A 27,508-nucleotide genomic window follows, 5' to 3' on the forward strand; every position below is an offset into this window, starting at 1 on the left:
TGCCGTATTTTAAATTGTGCATCGTTGCAAAATTACCTTTTTTGTTTTTTTTTACTGTTTTATGTTTGTTTATATAACAAAGATAAACTAATGTTTAATTTCGTTAGAATGATCCTAAAAAGATAGCATTTTATTTTACCTTTGAAATATTTTTCTGTATTTTCTATACCTTTGAAATATTTGGTTGGAATTACTTTTTGTTCGGTTGGAGATTCTTTATTAAGCTCAAATCTAAGTAATTTCTAATAAATACTTTCAATAATTAATGTCGGTTAAGGCACATATTTTGTTGCCAGTTTGTTCACCTAGTCTTTTGAAACTAAACTGTTCTAATGTTTGCAGGGCGATCTAAAATCTTACCTGCGCAATGAGCAAGAGCACGTGCGGGGGGATTCGCAGACCATGTTGCTGCAGAGGATGGCGTGTGAGATTGCTGCAGGGCTGGCCGCCATGCACAAGCTGCACTTCCTGCACAGGTGGGTCCGTCCACTCAGAGTGTGTCTCCGGCATTGCCGAGGTTTCGGCCCCAAGAGGCGGTGCAGTTTGTGAAAAGGCTCTACAGAGCTTAAGGAGGACAGGCTGTAGAGTCACCTCTCAGGTCTATAAAGTAGAAGCTGTCCTGTGCTTTCTAGTGTCAGAATAAGTGTGGAGGTGGGCTTCATTTAAACTAATACTGGGGAACAGCGTGTCTTAGGACAGCCTGAAGTCTAGAAATTATTTCCAGATTTTCAAAGAATGTTAAAATTGTACATTGGTCAGAGTTGAGAGTAAACAGTCCCAATCTACCTCCTGACGTCTTGTTGTGTCCTTCTCCTGTCAGCTTTAGGCTCTGATTCTAATTGCTAGGTTTTACCGTGTGTCTCAATTCACAGTCCTGAGAGGAAGAGAGGATCTGATAAGCCAACATCATCTTTTCGTATAAGATCAGAGATTGGTTTCTGGCCAGCTCTGAGGGGCCTGCCGTGGCCGGGGTGTGGGTGGTCAGTGGTTGTTAGAACACATTTCTGTTGAAACCTTTCTGGTCCTGCTTGAATAGCCACAGCTCTTTGGAGCACATTCTATTTTATTCAGATCATGGATGTAATTTTCATAATTAAAACAACAAAGAGCTTTGAGTCTGTCGGAGATGATGGTTCTGTGAACCCAAAAAGAGATTTTTGCTTATTCTCCTCTAGCCTTTGAGCTCTGATTTATGTTTAAAATACAGTCATGCGGGGCCGGCCCTGTGGCTTGGTGGTTAAGTGCGCGCGCTGCGATGCTGGTGGCCCGGGTTCGGATCCCGGGTGCGCATCGAGGCACCACTTCTCCGTTCATCCTGAGGCCGAGTCCCACATACAGCAACTAGAAGGATGTGCAGCTACGACACACAACTATCCATTGGGGCTTTGGGGGGAAAAATAAAATAAATAAAATCTTTAAAAAAATAAATAAATAAATAAATAAAATACAGTCATGCGTCACTTGATGACGAGGATACATTCTGAGAAATGTGTTGTTAGACGACTTTGTTGTTGTGTGAACATTAGGGAGTATACTTACACAAACTGAGATAGTATAGCCTACTGCACACCTCGTCTGTGTGGTACTCTCCTTGCAGGACTACCGTCGTACACGTGGTCCATGATGGACTGAAACGTCATTATGCGGTGCAAGACTGTATATTTAAAATAATTTCTCAGGTCTCCAGGGAAACCAGGCAGTGTCTCTCTAGTTGAGTTTAGTTAAATCATTTCACTCTTAACAATCCAAAGACCTGGAAAGGAATGCCTGTGTGTATTGACTTAAAGGGATGTCTGTGAAGTGTTATATTTTTTTAAAAAACAGGTTGCACAGGAATATATTTATAGGATGACTCCATTTTTTAAAATAAGAGAACAGTTGGTTGTATTTGTGGAGGGGTGTGTGTGTGTGTGTGTGTGTGTGTGTGAAAAGACATGGAAAAGTACCTATCAAATTCTCAACATTACTTCAGGGTGGGGACGAAGGAAAATTATTAACATTTTTCTTACACATCTGTATCTTGTTTGACTTGTGTAGTGAGCAAATAATTCAGATAAAGTGCTTTTTAAAAGACCCAAAAGATTATGGGTTTCTTCAGGCCCAAGGCAGAATCCCTTAGACGAAACTTCAGAATATAAAGATCTATTTGTTTTATAATGGAGAAATCTTATGTTTCATTTTTAATCTCTTCTACCAGGTAATACACAGCATATTTGTATTGTTAAATCTTTTGTAAAGCACAGATGATTATTACCTAATACTTGGTTTAGGAATTCCTAGATTTTGAAGAATGGAGCATTTAAAAAGAGTATCGCAGCAGAATCAACAACATAAAGTTATCAAAGACAGCTAGGGTTTGTGTTTAAAGCCCACCTACATTTCTACTATTGTATTTTAAAAATTGGCAAAGATACCAGAGTAAATGTTATATTCCTGTGAGTTTCTTCAGGTGAAAGTTTTACTTAATTTAGAATCTTGTGTACTTTAGAGCAAATAAAGATGATAAATTAAATCACATGGTTTGGATTTTATTCAGGTACAAACACTCAAGGTAAAGAAAATTCTTGAAACCATCGACAACTGTTTCATTTTGTTTTAAAAAGTAGCCATATTTTATGTAAAATTTCCATTTGGGGCAAAATTTTGTGCTTTAAGTTACTTTTTTGTTGGTAGCACCCTGTATAGCATATTTTTAAGTTGGAATTTAGAATATTTATTGACTGACTTAAAAGTCAGACTGTGTCGATTGAAAATAGAACAGGCCACATGTCCAACTAAAAGCTGTTAGCTGTGTTTAGAAACTAATCTAGTAAAGTACCCCCAATTAAATTTTATTTTTACTGATTGTTTAAGAAGAGACTTATGCCTGCATAAGTCTTCTTAGGTAGCCTGCATTTCTGAAGTCGAACATGTGACATTCGTGAAGGCCATGTAAACAGCAGAAGCTGCCAGTGTTTTACACTCCACACCACTGGCCCTGCTGGCCAAGAGCCTGGTACTTCCTGTCCCCTGCCTGTCAGTCCTCCTGAGCAGCTCCAGGGAGAGGCCCCCAGGTCGCTGTCGTGAGCTAAGTGCAGTGAGCTTCCAGCAGGCGGCGTGGGTCTCTCGGTGGCTCATGTTGCTGGAGACCTGTGTGACGGTGGCTTCGAGGAGTACCCAGGTGACAATTGTGCACGAAAGACCCTCTGTCGGATTTGCCCAGTTTTAAAGTTACTTTCTGCCGAGAAACACTGAGGTTACTAACTTATCCACCCTTCAGAGTGTGGGTATCCAGTGTTATAGGAGCAAGATAAATAAACACTAGTGTTAGGTGCCATTCTACATTATTTTTTTCTTAAATTGTACTACAGGTATCCACGTTGGTAAAGCTTAGAAAGTCTCGTTACTAATTGGCTTGATGCTGCACCTGTAGCTTGAGTGTTTCTTTCAGTCGGTGAATTATTAGGGGTTTTCATTAATTTGTGTGCATGTAAAAATGTTTAGGTCATATTCTTAAAAATTCCTTCTAATGTTTTTCTATTTTATTTTATTTTTTTGTGAGGAAGATCGACCCTGAGCTAACATCTGCCAGTCCTCCTCTTTTTGCTGGGGAAGACTGGCCCTGGGCTAACATCCATGCCCATCTTCCTCCACTTTATATGGGACGCCGCCACAGCATGGCTTGCCAAGTGGTGCATTGGTGCACGCCCAGGATCCAAACCGGCGAATCCTGGGCCGCCGCAGCGGAGCGCACGCACTTAACCGCTTGCACCACTGGGCCGGCCCCATGTTTTTCTATTTTAAAGATTGGTCTTTAAGGAATAAATTTTATTTATGGCAATAAATATGATTGCTTCAGTTCCTTTGCTTGGTAATTTTAAATCAAAGCCACAGATAGCGCCTGACACATAGTGGTATTAAATGAAAAAAAGACCCTATAACTCTTAACATCATTTGTCTTTCATGAAAAAACCTAAGGATTTTCCTTAAACAGCCTTTGGAATCAGTCTTGATGTAGAAGTCTACAAGCACGCTGTAAGTGTTTGGGAAATGAAAGAGTGAGCAGTTGTAGTCCCAGTTACTCACCTTCTCTAGCCTCACATTCTTCACTAGTAAAGTCTTGATAATAGAGCAGAATTCTTAAGATTAATGTGTGGATTCGGTGAAATCCTAAAGCTCGTATTATAGTGTCTGGCCCGGTACAAGCAGGGGAAGAAGAAGCAGGAGAAATAATGATTATGATGAATGAGAATCTTGTCTTACTTTTAGAGTTTTTAGTTTTCTTGCATTTTTTGGATTTGTTTTAATACTAAGTTAAAGACAATGTAAACTTTATTGAATGAGTAAATGTTCACCAAGCTTCTGCAGTCTGCAAAGTTGAGTGCTAGATGAGGTGAGGGATATAGAAATGTATTTAAAATCAGCAACATCCACGGTTCTTGCTCACTAATACTCTAGCAGGAGAGTTGAAACGTGCATTCACCTTAGGAAGAATGATTACTATGTTCCAAGCATTTGCAAAACATTCTATAAATACTTATTTTATCCTCAAGACAGCCTTAAGAGCCATGAGGCAGGTGCCATTATTAACCCCGTTTTACAGAGCAGGATACTGATGGTCAGAGTGGTGAGCAAATTAGTGTCCTAGCCACTAATTGATGAGCAGTTTGAACTCAGGCCATCTGACTCTTGAGCCTGTGCTCTCACCTTCTGTATTGTTTTATTATATCATAATGAGCGCTGTCATTTGAGATACACACACCATGTGTGGTCCCTTATACAGGAGGAGAAGTTACTTTTGTCTGCGGGGAATCAAGGAAGTGGCATTTTAGTTATCCTTGAAGAACAAGCGTAAGTTGGAGAATGGAGATTAAGAAATTGCTAGAGAAGGGAGTAGCAAGCATATGTGTAGGGTGAAAGAGAAGAAAAGGAGGTGTAGGGCAGTATCAAACAGTCTAGTTTAACTGGAACAGAAGATGCATGAAGAGAAATAGTGGAAGATAAGAATAGCAAGGTAGCCTGAAGCCAAATTAGAGAGGACCTTGAGTGCCGGGATAAGGCCTTTGGATTTTATTTTGTAGGCAGTGGAGAGGCATAACAAGAACTCTGTCCATGCACATGTGTGTGTGCTTAATCACTTTTGCAGTACAGTTTAGGATAGTTTGGAAAGAGAAGACACTACTGACAAGAAAACCAAATAGGAGTTTATATAGGGTAGGTGTCCATGCAAGTTCTTTATTTCCCCTTCTACATGGAAAATCTGTTGAAGGCAGGGATTGGGTCCTCTTTACCTTTGTATCTCCCATGATGTATTTCACATAGAAGTGAGGAAAGGCAGCAAGGGAAAGGAACAAATTTAAATGTAGTAGAAACCCAAGAAGAAATGGAAGACTTCAGTAGATCAGGTAGCTCAACTGGAAAGGTGATTAAAGAGCTTTCACTAAAAAAAGCACCAGGTCCAGAGGGTTTCATGGTTGACTTCAATCTAACCTTTAAAGACAGGTAACACCAATGTACTTAAACTCGTCCAGGCCATAAAGGAGATTGAAATTTTTATAACTCACTTTATGAATCCAACATAACTTTAATAGCAAAAGATGGCATAAAAAATAAAATTATATTTTCTTTTTATATTTTCTACTGTACTACTACTACTTTCTATCTTTCTTTTTATATTATATTTTATATTATATTTCTATATTTTGTACAAAATTATATTTTCTACACCACTGGCCGGTGGTGTAGTGGTTGAGTTTGTGTGCGCTGCTTCGGTGACCCAGGATTTGCGGATTCAAATCCTGGGCACAGACCTATGCACCACTCATCAAGCCATGCTGTGGCAGCATCCCACATAGAAAATAGAGGAAGATGGGCACAGATGTTAGCTAAGGGCTGATCTTCCTCACCAAACAAAAAGAAAAGAAAAGAAAAGAAAATTATAGATGATTCTCATTAATGAATATAGACACAAATATTAGCAAATTGCATCCAGTAGTATGTGGAAAAAACAAGACGACTTCTAGGAGTAAAAGGGTAGTTTTATATCATAAAATATATTTATATGATTTATTACATTGCAACAAAATAAAAGAGGAAAAAAATATATTGTCAATAGATTACTGAAACATCATTAGTATAATTCAGCAGCCATTCCCTATTTAAATCTCTGATAGGAAACAAAGGAAACAACTGAAATATGATAAGGACTGTTTATCAAAACTCAATGGCAGGGCCGGCCCCGTGGCTTAGCGGTTAAGTACGCGCACTCCGCTGCTGGCGGCCCGGGTTCGGATCCCGGGTGCGCACCGATGCACCGCTTCTCCGGCCATGCTGAGGCTGTGTCCTGCATACAGCAACTAGAAGGATTTGCGGCTATGACATACAACTATCTACTGGGGCTTTGGGGGAAAAATAAATAAATAAAAATTAAAAAAAAAAATCTCAATGGCAGTTATCATTCTAAGTGGCAAAGTAATAAAGCATTTTCAATTAAAATCAGAAACCAAAGAGATGCCTACAGCTTCCATTATTTTTCAACATTTCTTTGGTATACTAGTGAATACAAACACAAACTAAATTTATTTTTAAATTATCAGTTTAAAAATAATAGTTAAAATTTACTGAATGCTTTCTATGTGCCAGGTGTTGTTTCTGAGTGCTTTATGGATATTAACTTATTTCATCTTTGCGCCAGTTCTAAGAGGTAGATGCTGTTCCCACCATGTGACAGATGGGGAAACGCAGGCACAGAGAAACAAACTAACTTGCTCAGGGTCATGCAGCTGGAACGTGGCAAAGCTGGGATTCAAAACCAAGACCTGTGGGCTCCAGAGCTCACTCACTTAGCCACTAAGCTGCACTCAACAGTCATTGGAAAAGAAGAGAAGATCACCCTTCTTTACTGGTGCCATGATGTTATATGTCGAGAAAAACCAAGATACTAGTTTCTATAAAAAATAAAATTAATAAGAGCATTTATTGTGGCTTGCTATAAGACAAACATACTAAAGTCAGTAGTTTTTCCCTGTACTGGGTATAAGAATCTAGAAATGAGGGTGAAAAAAACCATTCCATTCTCAACAATGCCACAAGTATAAATTATTTGGGAATAAATTATGTGAGAAAGACACAGGACTATGTAAAGAAAGCTATGAAATCTTATCGAAGGACATAAAACATGGTACATCCTTCCATTTGTTCACATATTATTTTATTTTGTGTTAAAGACAACATGAAAATGTCAATTAACTCAAAATTAATTAGTAAACTTAATACAATTCCAATCAGAATCCTCACAGGATTTTTTTGTGGGAGAGTGGTGGATGACACTATCTTTAGCTACATATGAAAGAACAAATGTCTAGAAGAGCCATTAAAGTATGAAAAAAAATGAATTGTTGGGGCAGTAAGGAAAGCTTGCTTTACCAGATATCAGAATACACAATAAGCCACTGTAATAAAAATCAATATGGTTTTGGCAGAGAAACAGATTAATGGAAGTACACAGGACCTAGAGAAAGTGAATATCTGACAAAAGTGATATTTCAGATCAGTGGGGAAAGGATGGCTTATTTATTAAATGCTGACAAAATTAGTTATCTATTTGGAAAAAGAATTGGACCTCTACGTCATCCATTATGTACCGATAAAGATAAGAGAACTAAATATGTTATTGGCAAAATTCTAGAAGACTGTATGTTTAACTCAGGGTTGAGTAAGGCCTTCTTAATCGAGATAGGAAACCTAGGAGTTATAAAATAAAAGGGGGATATAGTTGACTATGACATCAAAATTAAATACTTTTATATAGCAACAGACACCACAAACCAAGTCAGTAGCACCAGAGCTGTGAAGATGCATCTACAGTGCAGATAGCAGCCAAAGGGCTGATATTATTATACAGAGAGTTCTTACAAAGTGACAAGAAAATGATGACCCAGTAGAAAAAGAGGCAAAGATATAAACACACCAACAAACGTGAAAAGATGTTCTAATTCAGAAGTAGTTAGAGACATGCAAATTAAAGTAACTTGAAACTCAAGATTGAAAGGAACTGCTGCATCTATTGCTGATAGGAATGTGGTGCAAGTTTGTGTCGTATATTGCGTGTATACGTCATATATTGCATATAAATTATTACAGATTTTGAAAAGCCCTTGGGCAGTAGTTATATAATTAAAAATGCACATTCCCTCTAACCCCATTCCTAGACTCAATCCCATAGGAAGTAGAAGAACTGGAACTTAAGAATGTGTGTTAGAAGTGTCTGTTGCAGCATTGTTTGAAATGATGGCAAAAAAGAAAAAAGAGACCAAGTTTATGTTCATTATGGGGGACTAGAATAAATTTAAGTACATCTGCACTGTGGAATATTACACGACTACTGTAAAGAAAGATTTAGAGCTGCTGTACTAGTTAACTTGGAGGGATTTCCACGTAGTGACACTGTTGAATAAGAAATAAAGATGCAGGTAAGTAGGGATAATATTGAATGTTTGTAAGGCAATTGCTCCTTAATCCCGTTATTTGTATGTGTACTTGAACTATGTCTGTAAGTATGAAAAAAAATATAGAAAGATTATACCTACCAATTTGTTAGTACATGTTAATGGGTGGACAGGGAAGGAGGAATGATGGGCAGGGAAGGAGGAAAACATTTTAAAAAATATTTTTTTTAAAGGCTGCACTTGAGGAAGACTCAGAAGAAGCCTAGCATTCATATAACCCAGTTTATGCAAAATGTGTTTGTGCACGAGAGGGTTAGGAAGGACAAAGCTCTAGACTTGTGGGGCTGTCTGTGTGTGTCGTCAGGGAAGAGAAGTGTGCTACAGACTGAGTGTGTGTGATGTAGTGAAAAGAACCGTTGAGGTGAGTGTCTTCAGATGTCAGTCCACCTTGTTTTGGAATTATAACCCTTGGTTTAAAATCATTTGTTGTAGTTAAAGTATTAAATGTTCCATTTTTCTAGATGACCTTAGCCCCATGGGGAAAATTAATGGGGATTTATGGTAGAGTGCTAGCTGTGTTTTTAAACCAGCTGGTTTGTGACTGGTGGAAGTGTGCACACATGAAACATGCTGGCCGTCTTTGATGCTGATCTGCTGCTGCCTTCTAGTCTAGGCTTGGATCTGGGGGCTTGTGTGATAGGTAGTATGGCCCCACCCCAGGCCTACTGGGTTGTCACAGCCCTCCAAGTGATTCTGAGGCACAGGCAAGTACCAGGATCAGAACCCTGGGCTGTCCGCTGTCCAGTACCTGAAAACTGCTTCCTGGTATATTTTGTCCAGTTTTATAGTTGTTTAGTTTACCGTGGAAAAATAAGCCAGAAGTTGAGACCCATGTAGGCCTGAAAGTCCAACTCAGTGTCACCTCTTGCCCAGTCCTGGAGGAAACTCAGAACTGAAGGCTTTATCTCCATTTTATCACCAGCCCTCAAAACTCAGGCCCTCAGTGGTGGATCACATTGTAGCCAGAGGCATTTTCCTCAGGGTCTACCCAGAATCTCACAGTGGAGGTATTCTCTGTGTACCCAAAGCCGGGCAGGTGCCTTTACTAAGCAGAGGCTTAGTAAAGGTAGTGTGTTCAGCTAGCAAGGACTGACCTAATAAACGGGCGAAAGCTGTCAAAACTCTAAGTCGCCTCTTTGTGCCTTATCAGAATCCTTTGGCTTTAATCTTCTACTTGTACTTGTTTGAGCTACATCCCATCTTCGAGTGATAAGTGGCAGAGTCTCTTCAGAACCTGTGTAATGATTTTGATTTTGAACCTTCGTGGCTGCCAAAGGCAGAGTGGTGTGGTGCACACGGCGAGACTTTGGGATTGAGGTTGTTAATTCGCCTCTCATCAGCTTTACCAGTTTAAGCCACCTTACTTAATCCTTCTGAGCCTCTTTCTTCTATAAGATGGGGATAATCTTTACCCTGGAGTGCTGTTGTCAGGATTACATAAGGTAACGTATGCCAAGCCCTAGAAGAACATCAGTAACTTTCAGTTATTTTGCTTTCTGTTATTTTGCTCGCCGTTTGTTACTCTTTTTATCAGGAATTCAGGTTACTTGGGAAAACATCAGTAGGTAACATAAACAGAGGTGTGGATGATTTTGCAAATGGCTCCAGTCACACTGAGCTGTCTCCATTAGAGCAGTCCTTCTGGAAATGGGTAAGCTCTAGTTCTCGTGTGAGTTGAGAACAAGTGCTGATGTTTCCTTGTGAGTTAGCCTGGGGAACTCTTGAAATCTGTGGGCCCCCACTTCCTATGTCCATCAGCCCCACTCACGTGACTGTGTCCCACACAGTCCCTGACAGCTGAGGTGACAGCAAGTGCTGCCAGCCCAGGAGAACCGAGCCAAGGCCTTTAGAGAGCCTTTCAAGGCTGGATCACTTGGCAGCCTCGCCACTAGACCTGTTTTTCAACTTGGAGGAAGAATATCCTGGACATGTTTGTATTTCCTGACCAAAACCAGCCATTGACGTCAAGAGTTACCTCTGTTGTTAAGAAGTTATACCTTTGTGTTTTTCTGTTCTTTAGCTTTACATGTTATTGAGCTTCAGAGAATATTTATTTTTACCAGTTTTGAATCAAATATCATCATCTTCTTGAATTTGGATAACACTTTAATGTTTTGAAATATATTTTATCTATGTATATATTTTTTTAATTTTATCTTTATAAAAACCTTGTGAGTTAGCCCTTACAGGTGCATCTCTATTTTTTTGTGAGGTAAGTGAGGCTCTAATATGTGAAGTGACTTGCCCAAAGTCACACAGTTCTTAAGTGGAGCCAAGAAGTTCCAGGTCTTCTGACTTTGTCCAATGCTTTTTCTATTGTGCTGTGGTGACTGGGTTGTATGGGGTGGTGGTGGGGAGCAGGTTTAGAAGAAATTCCTCCAGTCACTGGTTTTCAGGTAATGAGAAGTGTTTCTCCTTTTCCTGAGAATATCAGTTGAACTGTATTAGAGTTTATAATGCCTTTTACAGTAAGAGCCAAAGGGCTTTTGCATATATAACTTTTCATCTTTTATCTAACCTTCCCATCTGATGTGTCTAAAGACCTGCATTGAATGTGGGTAAGGAGAGGAGAGGAGGGAGGAAGCCAGGCAGTCCAGGAGTTAGTTGTACAAATGGCCTGAGTGGAAGGTGCCAAGTGCCCTGAAGGTGCCCCAGCCAGCCTCAGGCCTGCAGGTGACACACACCTGCCCCTGTTGGAACGCCGGCACCCAGCTTTTCATTCTGGCCTTAGGAGGGAGATGTTGGGAAGGTTGAGAAGGATCCATATATAGAGACTCTAGAAATGCTCATCAGTGGTGCTCAGTAACAGAACTTCTGTTGGCAAAACCCACAACACTGTCCGCTGCAGCCATCGGTCCAGTGGATAAAACTGCCTGACTTAAAGCATTTTCATTTTTGTGCCCTCAAATGGCATATTGCTCTCCCCTCCCTTCCTCCCTTTATTCCAAAAGATAGGGACCGATTCTCTTCTTAAGGTTGGAAGTTTCTGTATTGTTTGTAACAGTGGAGTCGCGTGTCCCGAAGTTTTTCCCAGCCACCTCCACAGGCCTGAAGCCTTCTGGATAGAGCTCTGTGAAGATCACCACTTGTAAACAGAGAGAGTGTAGAGAGAAATTTAATATAACTAACTGGAATTTCAGATCAGCACATGTTTGTTGAGGAGTAGCCATATGCATGGTATAGTTCTCTGGTAATTTATTGTCGTTGATAGTTATTGATGGTGACAGGATGAAAATACTACTGAACGATGCCTTGCCAGCTTTGTGACCCTAGCAAAGTTACTTCAATTCTCTGTGCCTCAGTTTCCTGTTCTATAAATGGGGAAAATAATAGTACCCAGCTCAAAAGTTTGTTGTGAAGATTAAAGGGGTTAATATATGTAGTGTGCTTAGAGAAACGCCTTGCGTAAAGTAAGTGCTTTGTAAATATTAGCCATTATTATGTAATTGAATCAATGTTATGTACTAGGCTGTCACTGAATCATATCAGCGTTAGCTGTCGCTGTCGTCATTATATTTCAGACATGTGAGCTTTGGAAATTAAAATCTTTGAAAATAAGAATTTAAGAATTAGTTTTAAGTTTTTGGTCTTCTACAGTCATATAAACAAAAACATTTTATATTTTGGACTATAGAAATTCAGTTTTTGATAACTTTTATTTATGATTTAAAACTATAAATTAGGTTTCCTTTTCTATTTTAATTTAGTGGCGTTTTAATTCCTATGCCAATTGAGGATTAAAGAGATTCTAAGGGCTAAGGCCAAAATCCAAAAAATTTAATTTGTTGTCTACGTGGGAAGTTCCTTTAGCAAAAGTGGTGTTTACTTTTCAAATTATGTTTTTGAAAATTAACTTGTTCTTAAATAAACAACATAAGTACGTTGTTTTAAGTAAGTCTTGAAAATATACTCTTTACCTCCCTTGTGGGGAGGTGGAATTTGAAAGAGATGAGAGTAATTTGGAAAGGACCTCCTTATAATGCTTGTGTAGCTTTGAAAAAAGAGTTGAGAAGTAAACATTTTTAATAATGTAGATTATTTTTGGATGCTCGAAGCTGTACCTTTATTAATCTTTACTTGTAATAGACTACTACTAGACTATTACTCAAGTAATACAAGTTATTGTAAAATAAAATATTCAGACAGTTTAGCCAAAAGTATTTAGAATTCTTTCTTGGTCACTTAAACAAGCCATAAATCTGGTATTAATACAGAACAAGGTACAGATGTGGTCAGTATTGAACCTTAGCCAGCATAGTTACTTGCAAAAACATCTGATCATCTCCATTGTTTAAGTAATGAAGGATATGATATATAATCTTTTTTCTGTGAAGAAGAATTTTAAAACATTAATTAAGTAGGGAGTTCAGTATACTACTCTGATTTCTTGAGAAATTCGTTTTTCTATAGCAATTTCATGTTACATTGTCCTGGTTGCAGACGCTCCTTATTCCCATGTTCACTTCACCCTTTCTGTTTTCAGTGATTTAGCCCTGCGGAATTGTTTTCTGACCTCGGACTTAAATGTGAAAGTGGGAGATTATGGGATAGGATTCAGCAGGTACAAGGTAAGCCAACGGTTTAAGGGTCTCTCCTTAATCTGATTTAATTTCATAGGTGGTAATATCACAAAACAATGCTCCGTTTGTGAAAGAGGGGATAGGAATCTTGGTCGTGTTACCATTTGGAGAGGGGTTCCTTCCAGTCATTTTAATGGTAGTGTTGGCTTCTGATGTGTGGCTTCTGATGTCTAAATCTGTGGCTTTGTGCCTGAGGTTTTGTGACAGCTTTCCAAATGCTTTGTTTAAAAAGACTTATACACAGTGTAATTGATATAGTTTGATGGTGCGTAATAAATTTTAGTATGGACACATGGGCAACAATTATTACCACTTGTATAATAAAATACGTGTCACAAATATTTCTCTGTTATGTGTTCAGTAAAATTTCGGCTTACGTTCAGTAAGCTTGGGATTTGGATTTTTAAACTCTGTCATAAATATATCCCCAAAGAAAATTTGAAGTTGATGAAGTTTTCATTTGTGTGTGTTTGTGTAGCCCAGCTGAGATAACATGATGTGAGGCAGAGAATGCGATTGTGCTGGCTCCATGCTGTCAGGGACCTCGGATAAGCCACTTGACCTCCACTTTCTAAGCAGCAACATGAGGATAATATCTGTTCTGTCTTAGGGAGTTCTGGTGAGGACCAAAGGGATCATATCTCACAGTACTTTGTAACTAAAAAATATTATGCAAATATAAGTTGGTTATTTGTCTACATAATAGCTCTCTTGTCTTGAGTGCTTGCTGTATACCAAGCACTATGACGTACTTGACTGCATGATCTCATTTAATCCTCACTGTAAGGAGAGGTAGGTATTGTATCATCCTCATTTTACAGATAAAGAAAAAGGCTTAGTCTGTTTGTTGCTTGCCCAGAGTCACATAGCTGGTAAATGGTTGAACGTGGACTTACAACCCAGTCTGTCAGATTCTAAAGCCTGCACTCTTATTCGTTAGCCAGCACCACTCCCCTATTTGGGGTGTAAGGCCCAGCATATTTTAAAAGATGTTTTGCTCAGAGTCTGTGTTCTGTGCATCAGACACGGCGTACCTTCCTTTTCCAGGAAGGATGACTGAGTGAGCGTTCATGGCTCAGAGACCAGCTCATGAAGCCCAGGAGGCTTTGGAGAAACCCTCACCCACCTTCTGCCCAGAAAGTCTCTCGTCATGCCCACTTCTTTTTCTGATATGTCTTTTGGGTTAAGTATGTGTGTTCTGAGAATGACCTGAAATTAAATCATTGAGCTCACTAAAAGTGTAATAGAATTCCAAATTCTGTATGCTTTCTAATAAAACAGGAGGATTATATTGAAACAGACGATAAAAAAATTTTCCCTCTGCGATGGACTGCACCAGAATTAGTAACCAGCTTTCAAGACAGACTACTAACTGCAGATCAAACTAAGTATAGTAATATCTGGTATGTATAGATTTACTGTTCTGTTAGGCTTTTGTGTAGCCAAGTCCTACCTTCTTTCTCCTTGAGAACTTTCATAAGGGAAAGTAATTGAATAAGATGTAGGAACACAAGAGTGCCTGATGGTATGAAAAAGACAATTGATTGACGTCATAGCAATTATCACAATTGCGATGATATAATTAACTTTTCTCTTACCCATTTGACAGTAATAAGCTCCGTAAAAACGAGAACCAAGTCTGTTTTCTGTGCCTGACACAGGGCCTGGCATATAATAGATGTTTAATTGATATTTATTGAAGTGAATGAAAAAACAGAGAGAAGTTTGGACTATTATGTAATACTGTGATTTATAGGAGGTCAATTTAATGGAAATTGAAAAGATGTGTCTAAGTTTTTGACTAACAATTTTTATTTTAGCTTTCTTATTTTATACCTACATTTTTTATGTTATTGTCCTGCTTTTTCTGTTTTCTTTTTCTCTTCTTGCCTTCTTTTGGATTGATTTTTTTTTAACTGTTTTTTTCCTCTTAGTTTTAGAGCTATATTCTCTATTCCTGTACTTTTTTTGGTTACCGTAGAAATTATACCATGTATACTTCACTTACCTCAGTCTAATATTGGTTTGTCTTGGCCTTTCTGATCAATACAAGGACCTTAGAATACTTTAACTCAGTTTAACTATACACCACACACACATGCAATTATATGTTTTTGTCGGGTGTTTAAATTTTTCTTTTTAACCGCACAAGACCTTGTTATTGTTTTTTTAGCATCATTGTTTCTTTAGGTTTATCCACGTAATCAAATCACTTTGTTCTTTCTCCTGTTTTTTTTGTAATCTCAGACCTTCCATCTGGGATCATTCTCCTTTTGCCTGAAGTATGTCCTTCAGAATTTCCTTGAGTGAAGGTCTGCTGGTAACAGACTCTCAGTTTTTTGTAGGTTTGAGCATACTTTTATTTTGTCCTCATTCTTGAAATACGTTTTTGCTTGATGACAGTTATTTTCTCTCAGCATATTGAAGATATCATTCTACTGTCTTCTGGCTTCCATTGTTGCTATTGAGAAGTCAGCTGTAAGTCTACCTAAGCTCTTTGAAGGTAATGTGACTTTTTCCCTCTGGCTGCTTTTAAACTCTTCTCTTTGTCTTTTGTTTTTTGTAGTTTCACTATGATGTGTATGGGTGTGGATTTCTTATGTTTTTATGCTTGGGATTTATTCGGCTTTTCAAATCTGTAGGTTGGTGTTGTTCTTAGCTCTTACCCTTCAAATATTGCCTCTGCTCCATTTTCTCTCCTTTTGAAAGCCTAGTGAGACATGTGTTAGGCCTTTTTGCTCTGTGTTCTGCCTCTTAATCTCTCTTTTATATATTCCATCTCTGACTTTCTGTGCCACATTCTAGATAATTTTTCAGACCTATGCTCCAGCCACTAATTCTCTCTTTTTAAAATTCTCTCTTCAGCTCTGTCTATTCTTCTGTTAAATCTCTATTAAGTTTTATAGTTCAGTTATTGATTTTTCAGTCTTGGGAGGTCTATTTGATTTTTAAAAGTTTGTCCCAGTGCTTTTAATAATTGGATTCTGATCTGCATCAGATAATTCCAGTATCTGAAGTCTTTGTGGATTTGATCTTGCTGGTTCTTGATAGGTTACTTGTTTCCTTGGGGACCTTTTCGTGGTAAAGATTTTGGAGACCTAGAATCGCAGTACATTATTCCAGAGAGGATCTACACTTGCTATTGGGTACCTGGGTGTCCTGCCATAAGGTCACTATACAAGTCCAGGGCTTTGTTTTTCAACTTGAGATTTTTTGGACCATTTTTTGGAGTGGTCCAAAAAAATCTATGAATTTAGGCTGCAAATCGAAGTAAGGGCCAGCTCTGTGGTTATGACTTCTTAGGGACTACCCTCCCTATCGCTTACACATACATACAGACACACACACACACACACACACTCGTACTCTCACGCTCATACAAACACTCACTCACAGCACCTCAGTGCCAAGACAGCATGCCTTTCAGGCTCCTGAAGGTCGGTAGGGGCAGGTTTATTCCCACTATGAGGAGGTCTCCCTGTGAGACCCTTTACCTTGGGCAGGCCTAGGCTTTGGCCTGTCCACCACCACCATCACCCCCATCAAGTCTTGTAAACCTAAATCACAGAAACCCAAGTTCTGTGCTTCAGCAAATGCTCCAGGGCAAAGGTGGTTTTAGTGTTCTACTTAGTTCTTGAAGTTCTAGATTTTGTCCTGGCAATTCCTTATCTTATCTGCTCTTCAGTGCCTTTAAGAAGATGTGTTTTATGCTTTATCCATATTTTTAATGTTCTTAGCAGGGGGATTTCCCTGAAAACTTAGCCTGCATTCCCAGATGCAGAGCCTGCCCCTTGTTTCTGCCAGTTTGGGAAGTGTGTGGTGGCAGGGCTGGCAGCAGTGCCAGCTCCCACCACAGGCAGGGGCCACACTGCCCCATGCCGGGGGTGAACAAGAGGGAATTCTGTCAGAGAGTTTGGTGGAAGAGGGGACAAGAGCTACAGGACATTTTTCCTCCCAGAAGAAATAGGCTTGGAGGTACTCAGGGAGGCACAAGCCAGTGTGAGGGGAAGAGTTGAATACACAGGAGAAAGAGGAGGTGATTGGTGGTGAGTATCCCGGAGGAGACTGGAGGGACAGAATAGAGAGCTCCAGGGCAGGGACTGACCTTGAGCAGGAGACGCATCCCATCTTTCTCTGTGGCCTGTCTGAGGAGATAAGGAAGGGATGCTCCAGAAATGTGTTAGATGTGGTGGGGTGGGGAGTGCAGAAAGCCAGTGCTTCCTGTTCTCTGAAAAACAAAGTGAGACAGGGCTGGGGAGGGGTCTGGTTTGGGAGTGGGCCTTGTTGGGGGAGGGTAGGGGAGTGAAATCAGGGCTTTGAAGAAGTTGAGCCAGGTAGAGTTATGTACCCAAGGTTAAGCTTGGTGGTGGTAACACTCATTTTGCTGCGAATCATACACCACCTTTGTGGTCTTTAATATTTCATGTGAATTTCTTACTGTTCTCAGTTAAGTTGTAAGGTCCCTCAAGTGGTTGACAGTTTCTTAAACTTCTTTTGTATCCAAAACAGCCCTTTGCCCCTAGCAGTTCTCTGCCCAGGAGAAAGCACTTCTTACTTGAATTGGACTGGGAAATTTGAGTCCCTTTGTTTTCTTTGATAGAAGTGATCTCTCAACTTAGATACTGAATATGCTGATTTTTTCACTGATTTTTGAAATTAGCATAAGAGAATTTAGCCTGTAAGTTATATTGTATTATGCAATGTCAAATAATAAATTTTGTGTGTGTGTGAGGAAGATCAGCCCTGAGCTAACATCCGATGCTAATCCTCTTTTTGCTGAGGAAGATTGACCCTGGGCTAACATCCGTGCCCATCTTCCTCTACTTTATGTGGGACACCGCCACAGCATGGCTTGACAAGCAGTGCGTTGGTGCACACCCAGGATCCGAACCTGTGAACCCTGGGCTGCCGCCAAAGCAGAGTGTGCGCACTTAACCACTGTGCCACCAGGCCAGCCCCCTCAAATAATAAACTTCTATTTATTCAATATAGTTTATTAATCAAATAAGCATTCTGGTGGGTATCGATCAAAGTCATATAAACCATCAGTACCCAAACTGGCTGGATCTCAGGATCACTGACATTTTCTTTTCTTTTCTTTTCTTTTTTTTGTGAGGAAGATTGGCCCTAAGCTAATCATGATCACATTTTTGTGTGTGTGTGAGGGAGATCGGCCCTGAGCTAAAATCTGTTGCCGATCTTCCTCTTTTTGCTTGAGGAAGAGTGGAAGATTGTCCATGAGCTAACATCTGTGCCAGTCTCCCTCTATTTTTTGTGTGTGGGATGCCACCACAGCGTGGCTTGATGAGCAGCGTGTAGGTCCACGCCTGGGATCTGAACCTGCAAACCCCAGGCTGCCGAACTAGATGCTGAAGCAGAGCGTGCGAACTTAACCACTATGCCACCAGGCTGGCCCCACTAGAGAGCTTTTTGAAAATACAGTTTCCTAGGCCACACCTACATCTACCAACTTAGAGTCCTTGGGGTGGGTCCTAAATACCAGCGTGTTGGTTTAAAGCTTCCAGACAACATAGAAGATCAGCCAGATTTGGGAGCCATTTGCAGTAAATAGGAGACTAATACACGACAGAAGGCTCACAGTAAGTGGTGAGAAAGAAACGCAGAGGTGGTGTCGAGGAGGTGAAGAGTTAGTGTTCATCTGACTTGAGCAGCAGAGGCCATTTCCATGGGGACAGATCAGTGGGACAGGTCCGGAGAAGGGGTATTCCTTCCTGTGGGAATGGCTGCATACTGGAAGCATTGAGAGGCTCGGCAGGTGGCCTCTCTGGCACCCACATTAGCTGGCAGAGTAATGGAGAGAAGTCCCGTCATAATGGCAACAAAACCCAAACTACTTAGGAATAACTACAACAAGAAACATATGGGTCCCACAGGGAAGAGATGATTTGTTCATGGAAAGATTTCTTTTAGATATTTTCTGGTGTTTATTGCTATTGTGAATGGGATTTGTTTTCCACCAAGAAACTCAGAATTCAAGATATTTATCTTGTACCAATCATTTTGCTGAACTCTTAAAACATTCTAATGATCTTTCAAATAATTTCTTGAGTTTTTAAGTTGACGATCGTATTACTTCCTCCCTATAATTATGCCTTTTATCTCTGTTTTATATTTTTTTGCATTGCCAGGTCTTCTAGAGAATTCAGTAGTAAATATGAGGAGGTATTCTTGTTGTGTTCTTCATTATAATGGAAATGCCTCTTTTTTAAAATCATGTTAAAGAGCTATCTTTAATAACCTTTTCAGTACACACCTTGTCCTTAAAATTACTAATGACTGTACAAATAGAAGTGTTGGTGTGAAAAAATTTGACATCTAAAGGGAGAAAGACATAACCATTTTCTTTTTTCCATAGGTCCCTGGGTGTGACACTCTGGGAGCTTTTTGATAATGCTGCTCAGCCTTATTCCAACCTTTCCAACTTAGATGTTCTCAATCAGGTCATTCGAGAGAGAGACACAAAGCTCCCAAAGCCCCAGCTGGAGCAGCCTTATTCTGATCGATGGTGGGTGACTCCGTGTTTTGTTTTGTCATTTTCACAAGATAAGGAAATCCTGTTTTCATGGGCGTTAGTAGTTGTATATTCCCTATTCTTAAACAATGGATGTTATGAAAAGCAATCATTGGTATATCATTCATGACTGATTTTAGAATTAACATCTGTTTTTAAAATGTGATGTTATTTTTGAAATATGTTTAGAACAAGCAGGAATTTATATATTACATGCAGTAAGAAAAAATATGAAGTCTGAACTAATTAGAAAAGTCGATATTAAGGTAGTTCCCTATCGTGGAACTGTTTTAAAATGAGGGTGTTTATATAAGTGATATCTAATATGTGAGAAAAGAAATAGTATAAAAATGATGATATTTAAATTGTCTATTGAAACTAATTTGTATAATGTATGTTGAAATTTACAAAACAAACGTACTTCATTTACAGATTTACTTTTTATGAGTCCTCAGACCAGTTCTTACTCCATTTCCAACTCGGATCAGGTTCACCTCCCTTTAGACCTTTATCTACACCTCCACATGCCCATCTGGCATTACCTCTGAAGCTTGGGACTCCTGCATGTAGGCACTGCTCAGGTCCCCAAGTTGCTAGAACTATTTTACCCACAATAACTTGACATTTACTCTGTAAACTTTGTGCTTTGAAGTTGTCTTTGTCTTCGCTTCTGCTCATGGCTACAGTTTAAGCTGTTGGCTGTATTCATCCAAACCTTTGAAGACCCAGCTCCTGGTTGGGCTTCATTCTCTACTTTTTTCCCTCTACCGTCAGCTCCTTTTCTGAGCTAAGGAAACTACATGCTGCAGAAGATTGTAGTGTTACTTTTTATCAGGGGACTAGTCAGAGATTAGTTATAACAGTATTTGTCTGTGTGAATTCTCACAAAATAAAGTGAGTGAATCTAAAAATGTGAGACAAGTGCATTCTTTACTACATAGAATACATGTGGCATTTAGGAGAAGAGCATGTTAAAACTGTTTCTAAATTCAGTGGATAGGTCACTAGATAAATACCAGAAGAACAAATGACAAAAGAGTTGCAGTGATATTGTGAAATGTCCTGAGAACACAAAAATTAGTCAGCCAAATTTTATATTTCTTCATTTCCTCTCTCACCGTGATTTCACCGTGAACTGAACTCCTTCGTGTGGTCGGCAGTGATTAAAGTATAGAAACTTCTGAAGGGCCGGCCCTGTGGCTTGGTGGTTAAGTGCACGCGCTGCAATGCTGGTGGCCCGGGTTCGGATCCCGGGTGCGCATCGAAGCACCACTTCTCCGTCCATCCTGAGGCCGAGTCCCACATACAGCAACTAGAAGGATGTGCAGCTATGACATACAACTATCTACTGGGGCTTTGGGGGAAAAAAATTAAATAAATAAAATCTTTAAAAAAAAAAAAAAGAAACTTCTGAGGTGTTGAGTCTTAGGGGTCCTTGTAAAGTCTTTTCTTATTTTAAAACAATTCATTAGCAATCCATTAATTACCTCTCTTGCCTCACTCAGGTATGAAGTTTTACAGTTCTGCTGGCTGTCACCAGACAAGAGACCAGCGGCTGAAGATGTGCATAGACTCCTCACCTACCTGCGGATGCAAAGCCAAAGGGACTCAGAAGTCGACTTTGAACAACAGTGGAATGCTCTTAAACCAAATACAAATAGCAGAGACGCTTCAAATAATGCTGCATTCCCAATTCTTGACCATTTTACCAGGGAGCGGCTTGGTCGTGAAATGGAGGAAGTCCTCACCGTGACTGAAACCAGCCAGGGCCTGAGCTTCGAGTATGTCTGGGAGGCAGCTAAGCATGATCACTTTGACGAGCGCAGTCGGGGCCACCCGGATGAAGCCTTGTCCTACACAAGCATCTTCTTTCCAGTTGAAGTTTTTGAGAATTCACTTTCAGATCCCGGGCCCGGGAAACAAGATGACAGTGGCCAGCGTGTCCCTGTTAGAGCCCCTGGAGTGGTTCCCGTTTTTGATGCCCACAACCTTTCTGTTGGAAGCGACTATTACATCCAATTAGAAGAAAAAAGTGGGAGCAACTTGGAGCTTGATTACCCATCTGCACTGCTTACCACTGAAATGGATAATCCTGAAAGAAGAGGTGACGAGGGGTCCCAGTTTCTGACACTGAGGAATCTTGAATTTGAGGAGTCCAGTACAGATGAGGATTTCTTCCAAAGCAGTACAGACCCCAAAGACTCCAGCATACCTGAGGACGCACATGTTACCACGGGCCCTGAGAGCCCTTTCAACAATATATTTAATGATCTTGACAAATCAGAGGATTTGCCCAGTCACCAAAAAATATTTGACTTAATGGAACTAAATGGAGTTCAGACTGACTTTAAGCCAACCACTTTACGTTCCACTTTGGATGACCCCGAAGAGTCAGTAGTAACATGCCACTTTGAGAAGGAAAAGCCCCATAAGCTTTTTGCCTATGAGCCTCTTGGCTTATCAGAAAACCTTATGCACCAAGATAATTTTGATCCGCGGAATATTCAAGAATTATCAGAAAACTTTTTATTTCTTCAAGAGAAAAACTTACTAAAAGACTCATTGTCTAGCAAAGAACATATAAATGATCTTCAAATAGAACTTAAAAATGCCGGTTTTACTGAAACTATATTAGAAACTCCACATAGAAACTCTTTAGATACTGAGCTTAAGTTTGCTGAAAATAAACCAGGCTTTTCTCTGTTGCAGGAGAACATGAGTGCAAAGGGGAAAGATGCAGGTGTCATGCCCGTGGACAACACTTCAAACCTCTCATTGCAGTCTTCCCCGGAAGTGCAGGTACCTCCTACCTCACTTGAAACAGAAGGAACACCTCATAGTGTACCTCCAGATACGTTCCCAAAGCAGGGAGAAACCAAACCCACGTGTTTAGATGTCAGTATCCATGAAGACTTTCTCTGCCAAGAACTCAGTCCAGACTCTGTGACTGTCCCCGTTGAAACTCCCTTGACTGATGCCAGGACATCAGTTGGTGATAGGTCCCATGACTTGACTCACCAAAATGAGGAGGCCTTGAGACTACCCAAAAGTGACTCAGTTCTTGTTGACGACGTTTTTGCCAGTAAGGTGAGTATAGGGAGTAGTCTTCCAGAATTGAGACAGAACTTACAAAATCAACTGCTTTCTGAAGACCATCGTAGTCATAGTCTGCTGGAGAAAAACTTGGAGGCTGTGGAGACTTTGAACCAGCTGAATTATAAAAATGCTACAAAAGACATGGGCTTGGCGTCTGCCTTTTCCTCGGATTCTACCAGTCAAGACAGCCTTTTAGAAGACAGCTTGTCAACACCCATTCCAACATCAGAACAGTCTGTGGAGACCCCAGACTCTCTGGATTCGGTGGATGTCCATGAAGTTTTACTGGGTTCTTTAGGTTCTCACACACCTCAGAAACTCTTGCCCCCTGATAAGCCTGCAGACAGTGGCTACGAGACAGAGAACTTGGAGTCCCCTGAATGGACTCTGCACCCTGCTCCCGATGGCACCTCAGCCTCTGAGGCGACCACAGCAGGCGACAGCGGTCGTGGCGGGTTGCCTCCCAACCCTGTCATCGTCATCTCAGACACAGCTGATGGCCACAGAGGGACAGAAGTGACCTCGCAGACTTTTACACCTGGTTCCCAGAGCTCACACAGAGACTCTGCCTACTTCTCAGATAATGATTCTGAGCCTGATAAGAAGTCAGAGGGGGTCCCAGGAACCTCAGTGTTGGCCTTGGCAATCGTAGCAGATCAGCCCTTGCCTGAGCCAGTCATCCCAGAGCAAAGTCCTGGCGACAAGGACAGTTGCCTGGAAACCAGAAATAGACAGCCAGACCAAAGTTGTCTATCTGCTTTGCAAAAGTCCAGTCACCTGGAATCAAAAGAAACGTCAGAACCAGCACTGACCGACATTTCCAAACAAATGCATCCTGAGGACGAGGCTGGCAGTCCCCTGAGTCTGTTGAACTCAGAGCTGAGCAGTGGTGATGACTTTGAGGCCCACGAAGAGCAGCCCTGCACGCTTGCCTCCACTGGAACCAACACTAACGAACTCCTTGCGTTTGCAAGTTCCACCCTCCGCTCCAGCAGCCCATCGGCCTTGATGGTGGATAAGTCCTCAGGCAGCCACTCCGAGAGCCCCAAGCTGAAGGAGCCAGATATCGAAGGGAAATACTTGGGGAAACTTGGTGTGTCGGGGCTGCTCGACCTCTCCGAGGATGGAATCGATGCAGACGAGGAGGACGAAAACAGTGACGACTCTGACGAGGACCTGCGAGCATTCAACCTGCACAGCCTCAGCTCCGAGTCAGAAGATGAAACCGAGCACCCCGTCCCTGTGATCCTCAGCAATGAGGATGGGAGGCACTTGCGGAGCCTGTTGAAACCCTCGGCTGCTGTTGCCATTGACCAGCTACCAGATGACTGGAAGAAAGAGAAGAAGGCGGTGACGTTTTTTGATGATGTCACAGTCTATCTGTTTGACCAGGTATCTGTTACCTCCAAATCGTCATATTAGAGAATTCCGAAATGCATTAGGAAATTGAGTGTGCTCTGTTTTTCTGATTGCTTTGAAGCCACAGATTGTTTTGTGATTACTCAAAAGAAGGAATTCGGGGTTGGTTATAGTTACAGTTCCAAGAATATGCAGAGATGCGCTTTGCAGAGTGAATTCCTTTTAAGTTAAGGGAAGGAGACCTGGGTGCTCTTCCTGGGTCTCCTGGCAGAGTCCTATTGAAATTAGTTACCCTTTATAGACCAAATTTTTATAATCTGACAATTGGCAGTAATACCCAGCATGCAGGTACAAACTGCAACAGTCCGTGGCTCACACGTAGCACTGGAGACACCAACCAGTGGCAGTATCTGTGCAGTGGGGACCAGGACAGTGATGACAGAGTCTGTGGCCCTGCTGCTGGAGCGGGCCCCTGCCCTGCCCTCCTCCCCCGCTGTGGAGCAGGCTGCCTGCTGCACACCGCTCATTCGGCTCACACTTTCAGCTTCTTTAAAAATGAAGCAGCCTATAATTCAATATTTTTAATTAAAGATTTTTTTTTTAATTTTGTTTGAAATGTAGTCTGTTGGCTAGTCTTTGTAGCCCTTGAATTTGCTTCTTGAATCAGCTGGCTTTTAAGTGAGGCTCAGTTACAGACATGTCTGACTGGGATCCCTTCCCATTCCAGAAGGTGTCTCCTTAAAGCTGCTTGCCCTTGCTTTGTATTGGTCCTCGGACCCGAGACCTTGGTGTCTCAGCCTCTTGGTCAGCATCATGCCTCTTGGCTCTGCTCTTCAGACTCTGTGCCCACACCTGCAGAGATCCTAGGTGCTACTCTGCCTCCTCCCTCCAGGCTGGGTCTTCTCTCAATTGCTTGTTACTGTGTGCTTTGTTGTTTCTGTGTGTTCTGTTTTTGTGATGTTGCTCAAAAAATCATTAAACCACCACATTTGAACTACAGCACATGCTGGGGGGAGGGTAGAGGTGGGTAGGTGTTTGAAAAAAAAGAAAAAGTTAGACTCCTGGACTCAACCACAATTTATTAAATCTGTGAGAGGGGCCAGGAGGCTTACACACACCCCAGCTTCAGAAATTGTAAGCTCAGGGAGCCTAGGAAACGAGTATGCCATTCTCTACTGAGAGTGGGAGAGAAGGGATCATCTGGCCCCAGGTGTTGTGTTTTGTTATCAGTACATTCCAATTCAGATATCCCTTTCTTCACTGTCTCTGTGAACTTGAATTGTAGTCACATTTCACCACTGACTGGGGCGATCTGTAAGTGGGACAGAAGTAGAAACTGCGTTCTGTGAGCAGTGTGGGAGGGGGGCTAGGGAAGCTGTCTGGGGGTCTTGTTGGAGCAGTGAGATGGACACAAGTCAGTGGAAGGCAGGGGGCCGGCCCCGTGGCTTAGCGGTTAAGTGCGCGGGCTCCGCTGCTGGCGGCCTGGGTTTGGATCCTGGGCGCACACCGACGCACCGCTTGTCCGGCCATGCTGAGGCGGCGTCCCACAGACAGCAACTAGAAGGATGTGCAACTATGACATACAACTATCTACTGGGGCCTTGGGGAGAAAAAGGGAAAAAAAGGAGGAGGATTGGCAATAGATGTTAGCTCAGGGCCGGTCTTCCTCAGCAAAAAAAGAGGAGGATTGGCATGGATGTTAGCTCAGGGCTGATCTTCCTCACACACACAAAAAAAGTCAGTGGAAGGCAGTGTGTGGAGGAAGCTCCCTGGGCTACAATGGAGCTGGACCCAGGTGGAGGTCTTTATAGGGGTGTTATGTTTTGCTGGCTTCAGAAGACAGGACAGGATTGCAAAAGATGAAGACTTAGAAAGGGCATGCTGGCTATGGGTATGGAGACACAGGAACCAAATGTAAGTCACTCTTAACATAGGTGAGATTTGAGAAGGGGGTTAGAGAAAGTCGGAAAGTGGGTGCAGGCCCCAATAAAATCCTGAAAATCATTCTGATGATCTACAGGTGCTTTTCTCCTGCATCCCATGCAGTTTGCCTAGAGCAACAGCTGCCAGCCGTCTCAGACTATGATTGATAGATTGTTTCCTGCTCTGACTTTGCAGCTTAATGAGCTGGTTTTGAAGTAGTTTAGTGTTTAAGCCAAGTATCTTAACTCCAGACTTTTAACTGAGTGTTCATGGGTTGTGGCAGCATTGTGTCTTGGTCATTTCTCTATTTGTTAGTTCAATAGATGCTTAGCGCACACTCACTATATGTAAAGCAACGTTCCTGTGAAATCATGGCCCAGCAAGTTAGCAGTCTGGGTGCCGGCACCTTACGCACAGGCTCTCGTTTAGCTTCCCCATGCAGGAGTGGTTGTCACCCATCTTCACGGAGAAGACCCTGAGGCTCAGCAAAGTTGGCACCTTGTGCAGGAGTACAGCCCAGGTCTCCTGGCTCCAGCACCCAGCTTTTCACCGCTGAGCCCAGCAGCCTCCCACATGGGCCCTTAAACGTGCCTGGCGGGTGTCAGACTCTCAGCTCACGTGTGGTCCTTCCTGGACGCACAGTATTCTCGAGGCCGAAACAGTGGATGAGGACACTTATTTGCAGTTAACATGACACATGGTTGCCTTCCAGCCTGATCAGATGGTTGCAGGACAAACAAGATTTGAGCTCAGTCCAGTTCATCTCAGCCCTGGTCATTCCCTGTCAGGACAGGGCCAGGGCTCAGCAGTGTGGCCTTGGAGCCATGCAGAGTGGTGCTCAGGCCCATGCCATGAGGCTACCTCCCGGGTCACAGTCTTAGAGCCAGGGGACCCCAGAGCTTGTGAGGAATAAATGTGCCTAGGCTTCACTGATGTGGACCTCCTGTCCCTGGGCAGATGAGTGGCAAGAGGTGGCCTCTACCTGGGCTCCTGTGTGCTGCTTTTTTCTTTTCTTTTTAGTTTATTTCCATTTACAAGGATATTTTCCTGAAAGAATATAAAATGAGTATAAGGCAAAAATACTTTCTTGGGCAAGATTTTTTTTTCAATTTGAAGAACAAAAAACACTCAAGAAAACTAAACTTGTCTATAGTTCCTGCTGCTTAAAATCTTAGACACACACACACACACACACACACACACACGAAACTAAGGGCTCATTTCCCCATCCCTATCCCCACCACAGTCATGATACAAAACACTTCCATCACCCCACAGAGTTCCTCAGTCTCCTTTGTTGTCAGTCCCCTCCCCCTGGCAACCACTGTTCTGCTTTCTGTCCCTGTAGTTTTGCCTTTTCTAGAATTCGTATAAGTGGTGGGATCATACAGTGTGTAGTCTTACATGTCTGGAGTCTCGCTCAGCATAATGCTTTTGAGGTGCATCCATATTTCATGTTTTCATTACTGAGTAGCATTCCACTATGTGGATGTGTTACATTTTGTTTATTCATTCATCTGTTGGCCAGCATT

General features: G+C 41.5%; 1 protein-coding gene across 3 annotated transcripts in view; it reads left to right on the forward strand.

Moving 5' to 3' along the window:
- Positions 1 to 27,508, forward strand: part of LMTK2 (lemur tail kinase 2) — a 99,531-nt gene that overhangs the window by 61,951 nt on the left and 10,072 nt on the right. For all 3 annotated transcript variants that reach the window (XM_014795619.2, XM_087417544.1, XM_087417545.1), the window contains 5 exons: positions 343 to 476; positions 12,970 to 13,054; positions 14,348 to 14,469; positions 19,443 to 19,592; positions 21,104 to 24,086. In XM_014795619.2, coding sequence (XP_014651105.2) covers positions 343 to 476; positions 12,970 to 13,054; positions 14,348 to 14,469; positions 19,443 to 19,592; positions 21,104 to 24,086 — 3,474 coding nt within the window. The remainder of the gene's footprint in view (positions 1 to 342; positions 477 to 12,969; positions 13,055 to 14,347; positions 14,470 to 19,442; positions 19,593 to 21,103; positions 24,087 to 27,508) is intronic.

The sequence above is a fragment of the Ceratotherium simum genome, chromosome 26 (assembly GCF_057802395.1).
Source record: "Ceratotherium simum simum isolate JZ-2026a chromosome 26, ASM5780239v1, whole genome shotgun sequence".
Taxonomy (NCBI): Eukaryota; Metazoa; Chordata; class Mammalia; order Perissodactyla; family Rhinocerotidae; genus Ceratotherium; species Ceratotherium simum.